This window comes from Letharia lupina (assembly GCF_014066315.1).
Source record: "Letharia lupina isolate WasteWater1 chromosome Unknown contig_21, whole genome shotgun sequence".
NCBI lineage: Eukaryota > Fungi > Ascomycota > Lecanoromycetes > Lecanorales > Parmeliaceae > Letharia > Letharia lupina.
This window is the reverse complement of record NW_023502990.1, coordinates 39,130-49,091: the sequence shown is the minus strand read 5'-3', so window position 1 is coordinate 49,091 and position 9,962 is coordinate 39,130. Positions and strand designations below refer to the sequence as shown.

At 50.9% G+C, this 9,962-nt stretch overlaps 4 protein-coding genes across 4 annotated transcripts; 3 read left to right on the top strand and 1 right to left on the bottom strand.

Annotated features, from left to right (window-relative positions):
- Window positions 1–363: 363 nt before the first annotated feature.
- On the top strand, window positions 364–3,048 carry HO133_005266 (uncharacterized protein; the record flags this gene model as incomplete). Its single annotated transcript, XM_037296177.1, has 1 exon — window positions 364–3,048. The coding sequence occupies one exon, from the start codon at window positions 364–366 to the stop codon at window positions 3,046–3,048; it is 2,685 nt and encodes an 894-aa protein (XP_037148159.1).
- Window positions 3,049–4,789: 1,741 nt separating this feature from the next.
- HO133_005265 (uncharacterized protein) lies at window positions 4,790–6,331 on the bottom strand (the record flags this gene model as incomplete). The annotated part of the gene is made up of 2 exons (XM_037296176.1): window positions 4,790–5,778; window positions 5,800–6,331. 2 exons carry the CDS (start codon window positions 6,329–6,331, stop codon window positions 4,790–4,792), a joined length of 1,521 nt encoding a protein of 506 aa, XP_037148158.1.
- A 1,379-nt stretch (window positions 6,332–7,710) lies between these two features.
- On the top strand, window positions 7,711–8,187 carry HO133_005264 (uncharacterized protein; the record flags this gene model as incomplete). Its single annotated transcript, XM_037296175.1, has 1 exon — window positions 7,711–8,187. One exon carries the CDS (start codon window positions 7,711–7,713, stop codon window positions 8,185–8,187), a length of 477 nt encoding a protein of 158 aa, XP_037148157.1.
- Window positions 8,188–8,820: 633 nt separating this feature from the next.
- HO133_005263 (uncharacterized protein) lies at window positions 8,821–9,793 on the top strand (the record flags this gene model as incomplete). Its single annotated transcript, XM_037296174.1, has 2 exons — window positions 8,821–9,295; window positions 9,354–9,793. 2 exons carry the CDS (start codon window positions 8,821–8,823, stop codon window positions 9,791–9,793), a joined length of 915 nt encoding a protein of 304 aa, XP_037148156.1.
- Window positions 9,794–9,962: the final 169 nt, after the last annotated feature.

Genomic DNA, 9,962 nt, shown 5'->3' with positions numbered 1-9,962 from the left:
TTACTGATAATTAAAGTCTTTTTTCCACGCCGTCGAAGCCATACAAGTATAGCACGCCTAACGCTCCTTGTAATTTCATTTCATTTTGGGGGCTGAATTGCCAGGCTACTCTCTCTAGCAGGCAGAATAAATAAAAAAAGAGTAAGAAGAATAATCAGAACAAATAATGACAGGGATGATGGAGTTGACAAAGCATTATTTATCAAATTTGACTGCGGCACCCAAATTCTTATTCAGACGCTAAAATCTCAGCCTGTTCTCATCAAAATGTTTCTTGCCGACTTATCTTTTTTCAAACAAACATTCCTTCATCATTCCTTCTTTTCGCTGTGCTTGCGCGTTTGCATCGCATCTTTTGCTACCATGTTCACCCTCTTTTTGGTTCTGCGGGCGGCGGCATTGCTTGCATTTCTATTACCAGTGGACGCATATCCTAGAGTCTTTCCGCGACAAGCGAATTCCACAGGCACCCCCTGTTATCAAATTTTCAATTCTGACTATGTCTTGTTCCTTGCTAGCGATGCCTATAATTGTTTAATCACTGCGCCTTTCAACGCGACAGTTGCCAGCGGACTGCTTTCATACTACAAGGACTTACTTCAATTCCAAAGCACACTCGTATACCTGAAAGATCCACCCCCGAGCTATCAGCAGCCAGCTATCGATGTCTTGGCGAGCCTGGATGCGCTTGAGGGACAAGTGCAGGCGGGTACGTTCACGACCGAATATGACTTTGAGCTTGCCTTGCAGACCGTCATCTACGCCATCCACGACGCGCATGTCTCTCTCTCGGCCGGCATTCTCAGCATCTTCACGTTCGGTAGCCCACTTCGGATTGTATCCGTGTCCTCGAATGGTATAGAACTCCCTAAAATCTATATCCCGGATGACTTGATCGAAGCGGCGCAAAACAATGTGACCTGGATCCCCTCCGCAGTCTCCAGGATCAACGGCCAGGATCCCACAGAGTATCTGACACAGTTTGCGGCAACCAACGCCGGAGGCACCATTGAGCCGAATGCGGACTGGAACCAGCTCATGTCGAATCCTGCCGGTGATGTCCTCAACCTTCTGAGTGAATTCGAGGGCTCAACAATATTCTATCCGGGAGCCAACATCTCATTCGTCTTCGAAAATGGCACGACCTACGACAACTTACCCTGGCTCGCTGGGTACAGTGACAATGTTGATGACGACACGCCTGCTTTGTCTTCTGGCCAGGATCTCTACGACTACTTTGTGCTGGGCATAATACCGACGGATATACCCGCTGCCGCTTCATCCAGCCTATCGGCCGCTGCTTCATCAACTTTCGCCGCTGCGACAACATCTTCGACTGACGCTTCATCAGGCGATGGTCCCACTGTCACGCCTACCCCAACGCCAAGTGCATCGGCTACTCCTTCATCTTGGTCATACGCTCCATTTCCTTCAAACCCGGTCGTTGCCCAACCAAACCTCGGTCTGGACAACGGAGGCGTTGTGACAGGCTATTTCCTCAATGATGGTGTAACGGCAGTCCTCAGCATCCCAAGTTTTGAAGTCACTGGTGAAGCAGTTCTGTCCTTCTCAACCACCATAGGTAACTTCATAAGCCAGACCAAAGCAGCAGGTCTCACGAGGGTAATCATCGACCTGCAGAGAAACCAAGGCGGTAGCGACCTTTTGGCAATTGACGCTTTCAAACAATTCTTTCCATCCATCGACCCTTTCACTGGAGCTCGGCTTCGCGCCAATGATTTTGGGGATGCCCTTGGCAACACCTTCACGACCTACTACAACACCCAGCAGATAAACGAGACATTCTACGAGGCTTTGTCAGCAGATATATGGGTCGCGTCTGTCTACCTCAATGCTGCCACTGGTGCCAATTTCTCATCATGGCCCGAGTTCTTTGGCCCTCATCCCGACCACGGGGATACTTTCACCACGATCCAACGTGACAATCTTTCCAGCATCATCTTCGACGAAAACGCCTCCGACGACTCGGACACCTCATCTGGAATCGTCATCTATGGCTATGGCAACCGTTCCGCGACGTCTCCTCAGCCATTTGCTGCCGACCAAATAATTCTGCTCTCTGACTCTTTTTGTTCCTCATCCTGCGCCACCTTTGTCGAACTCATGCACCATCAAGGCGGAGCACGCACCGTCGTTGCTGGGGGAAGACCCGAGCTTGGACCAATGCAATTCGCGAGCGGCAGCCGCGGTGCCCAAGCGTACTACAATGTTGATCTCGACGCAGATATCGAAGTCGCGCAAATCCTCAACGCCAGCATCACCCCGCTTCCGCAAGACAGCAGCCTTATCGACTTCTACATCAATTATGCACAGATCAATATCAAGGACTCGATCCGAAAAGGGGAAGACTTCCCTCTGCATTTCGGCTACGAGGCCGCGGATTGTAGAATCTTCTACACCACGTGGACGGTGTATAACTTTGAAAACCTCTGGAACTACGTCATCGACGCATTCTTCAGGAATCCAGAACTCTGCGTCAACGGCGCCGCCAACGAAACCGACCCAGTCAGCGGCACCGACGAGACGGGCCCGAGCCCCAAACCCAGCGAAATCCCAACCCCCACCACCCCGGGCGGCGTCGCTGACCTCATACTCAAAGGCATCCAACACGCCAAACGCGACCTCACCAACGCTCTCCCCCTCCCGCCTCGCTCCGTCCCCAACACCGGCCCCGCCTCCCACGACCTCAGCACCTTCGTCGACGACGGCACCCTCCTCAACCTCGACACCTGCGCCGCCTGCACCCGCAACGGCTACGCCTGCACAAACGTCCCCGTCTGCTCCGCCGGCGCCCGCCAGACGAGGCGGCAGTGCGTCCGCACTTGCTCGAGCAACAGTCGGGGTATCTGCGGCTCCGGGGCCACGTGCTTCAGCAATAGCTTCTGCTTGGATCTCAAGAGCGCGGCGGCGCTGCGGCTGTGTCAGACCCCCACGCAGGATGCCAAGACTCAGCAGACGAAGGCGGTCGGTGGCGGGGATGTCGCGTTGCAGTATGCGAGGAGGGCGTTTGGGTCGAGGCGGCTGTAGGGGGTGAGAAGATTGATAACCGTGTAATTATATCTAATCACATTTGTATAAAAGCGGGTGGGTGTTCCCCTGGGTCTCATAAAATATAGCGCGTCCCTCACAGTGGCAAATCGGGCATATCTGTCAGCAGCGAGATGTTGGTAAGATCTTACATACAACCATCCTACGTATACTGGGAAGTGGCTCTTCGTTCATCATTCGATGTCAAAACCTCTTTCAGAGCCATCGTTAGCATTCCCGCCCGCTTTCGTCCCTATGTCGCATGTCATTGGTGGTGTATACTTCTCCATGTATACCATGTCTCACCTATGGATGGTATGGTTTACCATGGTGAGTATACTCCCTCAAGCAGGCGTATCGCCCATCCCGCGGGCAAATCCACACCAATCGCATGTACCTTCCCGTGGACATCGTCGTCGCCTATGAACATAACATCTGGATCATGGGAATAGGAGATCGATTGCTAATATTGCTACTTGTTCGACTTTTCTTTACCTCCTTTGCTATCTTTCTCGCTATCCATGATAAATCAAGTTATTGCCCTTGCGGATGGCCCATTGTTCCTTGATGTTATATCGCTGTCGCTTAGTATCCTTCTCTACTTGCTCACGTACTCTAAAACCCGGCTGAGTGTTGAAATTCATTGATGAGATGTTTTGAATGGTCAGAGTCCCCAGTTGAAAGATGTAACCTCATTTACACATAGAGGCCGAGATATAACTCGGCTTTCGGAATGATCCGGCTAGGATGTGTAGGCTAAAGTTGGTAATGATATAGTCTGATAGTGGTCATTCGGTCACTGGAATACCTCGGCCACAATACAGCCCGCTGACCGATAACTCGGGCTCAAACAGAGGCTTAAAGAGGCTGTCTAGGTTATAGACACAGAGGGAAACGATCAAGTGGATATAGCCTCAGATAGTGCTGGACGGATGTGGCGACAACATGGGATCTATGGGCGGTTTTTTGTCCCCATGAACAAGATGTTTATCCGTGGGCGACGGCGAGGTCCATGGGAAGGTCCATGCGTGTGGTGGGTATGTGCCCATGAGATGTGCGATACGCCCCCATGAGGAAGTATACTCCCCATGGATAACCATACTATCCATGGGGGTCAGGTATCCATGAATGAGATGCAACATGTATATAGCTATTACTACTCTACTCGAGGTCTATGCCGTACAGGCAGGGGATGCTGTTTCTTGGCAGTGGAGTACGGTATACCTATGTCTGTTCAGGCGCTGCTGACCCCGGGCGTTGAGGCGGCGCAAGTCAATGGGTTACGTAGGTCCTATGTGTGCGCTTGTGATTTAGTGTTATTTGTTTCAGGGGGAGAGAAATCATCAAGGTTTCATACAAGCGCTAGCGAAGAGGTTCGGGGATTTTTTCGTCACTGTAGCATGCTCAAGGGGTTTCGGAACGACACATTGGAGGAGTCGCTCTGGCTTTATAAGAGCCTTTGGCTCAAGTATTTTTTTGTCACTACAACGTGCTCAAATGGTTGTGGAACGGGACGTCTGAGGAGTTTGTCTGGCTCCATAAGAGCTTTTGGACGCTGTTGTAAATTGTACACTTGTTGCATGCTCCACATTTACATCGTCTTTGTTGAATTCGTTGCTCCTCCTCCACCGCTGTTGTTGTGCAAATATTGCGTGAGAGACTAGGCTGGAGTGGCATAGCCAGCAGGGGCTTTAGGGGCCAGCCGGAGCTGCTGTCATCGTTCACCGTCTTCCGTAGAACTTTACCCTACCATTCCCGCATAAGGATTGATACCCTCACTGAACAGGAAGTCTTGAACCATCACATGGAAACCTGGCATCGCATCAAAACCTGGCATCGCCCCCAACCGCTCGGCTCTATGCTCAATTCTACAGAGCTGCCTTTCGCTTATGTGGAAGCTATCTAAGCGGTGCAAAGTATCCTTCATGGTATCCATTAGGCGCTCCCAGGCTCGGGGATGCGCGTATGGGAGCCCCCGAAACAACCCTTGCTCCTCCATGAAGAAGCCTTGTAGAGATAGGTCGCGTAGGTCTGGCGAGCTTCGGAGGAAGGCACAGAAATCGTCTTCCCAGAACGTGATATTCCGAAGGCGCAGCGTGGAGAGCAGGGGTAGCTGGCAGCCGCCTAGTAGCATCCCGAAGCCGGTGCGGAACTCCTCGGACGTTCCGTATAAGTCAGAGGGCCGTCCGGCACGTACGAAGCCAAGGGTGAGAGACTGTAGGTTGGAGGCCGCGGACAACATCTTGGTGGGATGTTGTAACGCCTGAGACATCTTCAAGAGCGCAAACTTTTTTGGTTTCACGAAATTCACAGCATTGTCCATGCACAGCTCCAACTTCGTCAAGTGTGCCAGTACCCTGGTGGTTGAGAGGAACATGTGAGGGCCACAGGCCTGGACTGCTACAAAGGGTAGACCGCAATTGGCGTCCCTTGGCTCAATGGAGATCGTGTGAACTGAGACATTCGAAGAATTGTGCAATGCTGTCATGATCTCCGCCCATGGGTTCTGCGGCATGTGCTGCGACCCTGCCTCACAGAGCCCGGGATACGGTGGCTCCTGAGCAAAGTGGTCGCAGCCGACAGAATGAACTGCCTGCATCTGTGCTAGAGCTTGTGCATCTTCGCTCTTAAGACTTGATCGAAGCCACTTCCAGAAATCTCTGTAGCTCCTAGGAGAATGAGTTGGAGTTTGTTCGCGCAATAACTGCAGATCAGCCAAGGCATGGCGGACTGTACAAGACGTAAATATACGAGTTGCCGGTGGAGGAAGACGTTGTAGTATTTCGCCCATCAAAGCCTCTTGAAGCCATGAGAGATCTTGTCGACGTCTCCTGTCTGTGATGACGATCCGGCAAAGGCTGGGCAACGTATTCAAAAGATGGCAAAGCTGCACATGCACGGCGCCGCTCTCGTACAGTCTCTGCCGCTCCAATCCAAGCTTGCAGTGTAGTTCCCAGCAACGTTTAGCCTGTTTGAGATGAACGGTGGGATTTTGACATTTTGAGGTTCTTGGTAGGATGTCTATTTGGGAAGAGAACTCCGGCCATGTCATATCGAAATAACATTCCGTCGAAAAAGTGAGCGTTTTGATAGAATTGGGGAATCTCGTAGCGACCAAGTCGGTGATTTCGCGATCTGAATGGCGGGCTGAGACGAAGATGCTGTCAAAGAGTAATGGTGTCGCCGTGTCGTAAAAGATTTTGCAGGCTAGTCGTATCGCCTTCAACGAGCTCTTCGGCAGAAGGCTGAATATCTGCGACAACGTCTCAGATGGTAGAGACATGGTGAACGAGCTGCTCGTATGAGCCTGGGTGATGCATATGATTAAATTGGTACACTTGGTGAAAGACAGACAGCGTCGAAGGTTTGGGGTTGAGGAAGATGGGGGGGAGAAAAGGATGGAGAGAGCAGAAAGTGAAGAAATTTTGTTGACGAAGGATGACTCTCCCAATGAGGCGTCTTCAAGGGCCCGCGAGCCCCAGAAAATAAGGAACACCGCAACACCATTGTACCAGCGCCAATAGGAAACGAATTTATTACGAATTAAATACCTCTAACCTGCCCCCCTTTTCCCCCACCTCCAGTCTGGGAATTGGCTGCCTTCCACTTGTGAAACAGTGCCACAAGTGTCAACGAATGATCAGTTTACCCACATTGCACTAGCTTCAAAGAGAGTAGCGTTATATGCCACCGAGGCACCAAGACCTGCCCAGAAGTTTATGCATCGGCATGCGCTAGCGAAATAGCAATGAAAATTCTTGTAGCGCGTCCGAAAGATGAGACTCACGTTCATGTATGCGATGCTCCTACGTGGTGCCTTAGTGATGATTGTGCTTTCGACGGCTTCCTCCAACCGCCTCCGGAGAACCCAACCGCGTTTTCGATATTAACAAACCTACGATGCGCGACCTCGAGCAATGACTTATTAGAAATGGCAAGAGCATACTTTCATGGTTTGGAGAGCCTTAGAGGGACTGAGAGCGTGTGCAGGTTCATCGAAATGAGCACTGACCTTCATCTGTAACCACCGCCTGTTCGAGGTGGGAGGGATGTTTTATGGTAATGTACCGTCCTGCTTTCACTCTGGGTAATGGATTGAGCTCATCGATAGAAACTTGCAATTTGTACAGGGTTTCATATACCGGTGTTCTCTATGACTACCATAGGCTACATAGCAGGTACTCTAGGCCGCCTTTTCCTACCGAAAAAATTGCGACCTTGTTGCAGGAGACACCATTACTAAAGTACATCTATATCTATCGAAAAAAAATTCAATCGAACAAAATCCCTTGCGTTTTTTCTCAAAACCATGGTCTGCTTCGGCACACGCCTTCTAGTTTCCAGCAGCTCGGAAATTTCGATCCATGGTCAGCTGCTCAGCATAACCTCGATCTCGCCACTGACGGTGACCCAAGCGCCCAGCCTTGGGCTCCGTAATTGGTTGTCTGTTACTGCCTGAACAATGGACGAAATCGGCTCCCGGACTTTACGGAAACTCCTTTTTTATGGCATTACGAAGATCTTTCTTCTGATTGTTTGTGTGTTCTGCATCTTCAAACCTACAACATTTCTCACAATTCAATACACGTCGAAATCTTCGCAGCTAGAATTGCATGAGCTAACCTGGGGAAAGTATCCTTTAATGCTTCGATTCACAGAGTCATGTACGAACCTCATCGCCCATTAGAACAACGTTCAAAGGGACAAGAGCGACAGAAGCAGAAGGGAAAATGGTGGTCTCATCCAAATGAGCGGGAAGAACAGGAACGAAAACAGGCACGGCAGCCGGTCGAACATACAGATGATGTATACGATGTCATCGACGAGGAGACGGAGCGTTCAAACACCAACTACCCAAAGGCCAAAGCTAAGCCAAAAATGCCTGGCGCCGCCGCAGAGGAAAAGCCGAGTCGTCATTGGCCAAGAATATCAGTCACCAATATGAAATCGACTGGAGAATACTCTAAGCCAAGCACAGTGGAGGGTAAGGACATGCGCGCGGAAGGCAAACAATTCCTACGAAAGGTCAAGTCTGCTGTAAATCTTTTTGGAGAAGAAACGGCTGCGAGCTCGGCTGAGACTGCCCCTGAAGTCCCTCGCATTCCTACGTCAAGCAAAAACCCTCCAAAATATCTTTAGCAATAGCCTTTTTCTGCGATGCGCTGACCCCCAAAAAAAAAAAAAAAAACCCCCACCCCCCACAACAAATCCCTCTCTGGCGACACAGCTAAAAGAAAACCCGCGCCCAAACAAACCCCAAACCGAGCACCCAGACCACACAAAAAAATAAAATCACGAGCTTTTTTTTTTTTAAAAACTAAGAGTATTCCAGAAGAGGAGAACTCGCTCCGACAACATCCAACTAGAAATGCAGCAGGAGAGATACTTGCTCTTGCTATTTTGTGTGGGAGATCTGCAAAATGCGGACGAATGACGATGCTGTGCACTTGAATTTCGGATATCGGGTGCCTGGGACGGCTCTGACATAGTCATGCATCATCCGCTGCCTCTAACTGCTACTTCGGGGTACTCTGTCAAGGCCAATCAGCCAGTAACCCTTGTTTTCGTGAGTTGCCCGAGCCAGGCAAGGGCTGCGTTCCTTTACCGTCGGAAGAGGGATGAAATTCCGAGACCTGAGAACATATCACTACTCCACGTAGAATTATCATCGTCTTCTTCCCCCACACCTTTTTGCATATGTGTGAAGACCCTGACACCTAATCCTTCTTCGCTCTGTTTTTCGGCACTTCAGATACTCAACCTGTTGGAAACATGCCAAACCGTCATTCTAAGCATGAGGAGGACCCCTATGGAAGCAATTTGGAAATACTTGACGCTAGCCCGGCCTCTAATAACGACGATGGCGACGATGAATCTCGCCAAAGGCAGACAGTGCGTCAACCCGATCTGGGATATGCTTCGCCGCGTGAGACGGCAGACCGACTGAGTGACACGGAGGATTCCGAATCGCTGCAGTTGGCGATGGAAATGTCAATGGGTTTGGACGAGGACTCCAAAGGCCCTCGGAGGAAGATTCCGAAAACGAGCACTCTAGGGGAGGCCGAGGCAAGCGTGCTCTGGCAGAACGAGGAGGTCTTCGGGATGGCGCGGAAGATGGTCCGGGCGGGGCTTTCGATGGAGGACGTGGTGGAGATGTGGGAGGCGGCTATCGATCCGGTTGACTTGGTGAGGGAGATGAAGGAGAAGGAGGCGCTGAAGGCTGAGGCCGATCGTGGTGGAGCTCAAGGTCGGTTCTTATGGGATGGTTTTGGTGTGACGGGTGGTTGAGCTGAGAATTTAATCAGTGCATCGCGGATCCGACCCATCTCAGCCGCACCCCAGTCCCAGATCGCCCGAGTGGGAGTCTTACGATGAGGATGAGTGGAATACAGCGATCGAAGGACTCGATGTCGACGAAGAGCACTGGACGGACAAGCCGGGGCCTTCGTACAAGAAGCCGGCAGTGCCGATTTCGGAAGCGAGTTTCGTCCGCGCGATGAAGGATTCAGATGCAGGTAGTAAGCCGTACTTTAAAAGAGGTGATGTACTGCGGATCATCGGCCATAGGAGAAGACGGGATCAACATTTCGAGCTGCTTCCTCTCAAATCGCCCGGTGAAGCGGGACGCGCGCTGAGGAGCGATTTTGAAGCGGTCGATCAAGGGGATGTGGATGTGGTGGGAAAAGAGGCGATGACGGAGAAGGAGAAAGACTGTTTTAGGTGTGCGGTGGAGTGGGAGGATTGAGGTTGGGATTTGTGGAGATGGTGAGCTATGCTTTTTCGATTGTACACTTCCGTATCGTACGTGGAATGTTGCCGTCTAGACTGTCTATGTTGGTAGCAGTATTTGGCTGTGATGGAGGCTCTGTACTTGCAGTCTTACTCTGGAATCAACGATCCTCGTTCGCGTTCAG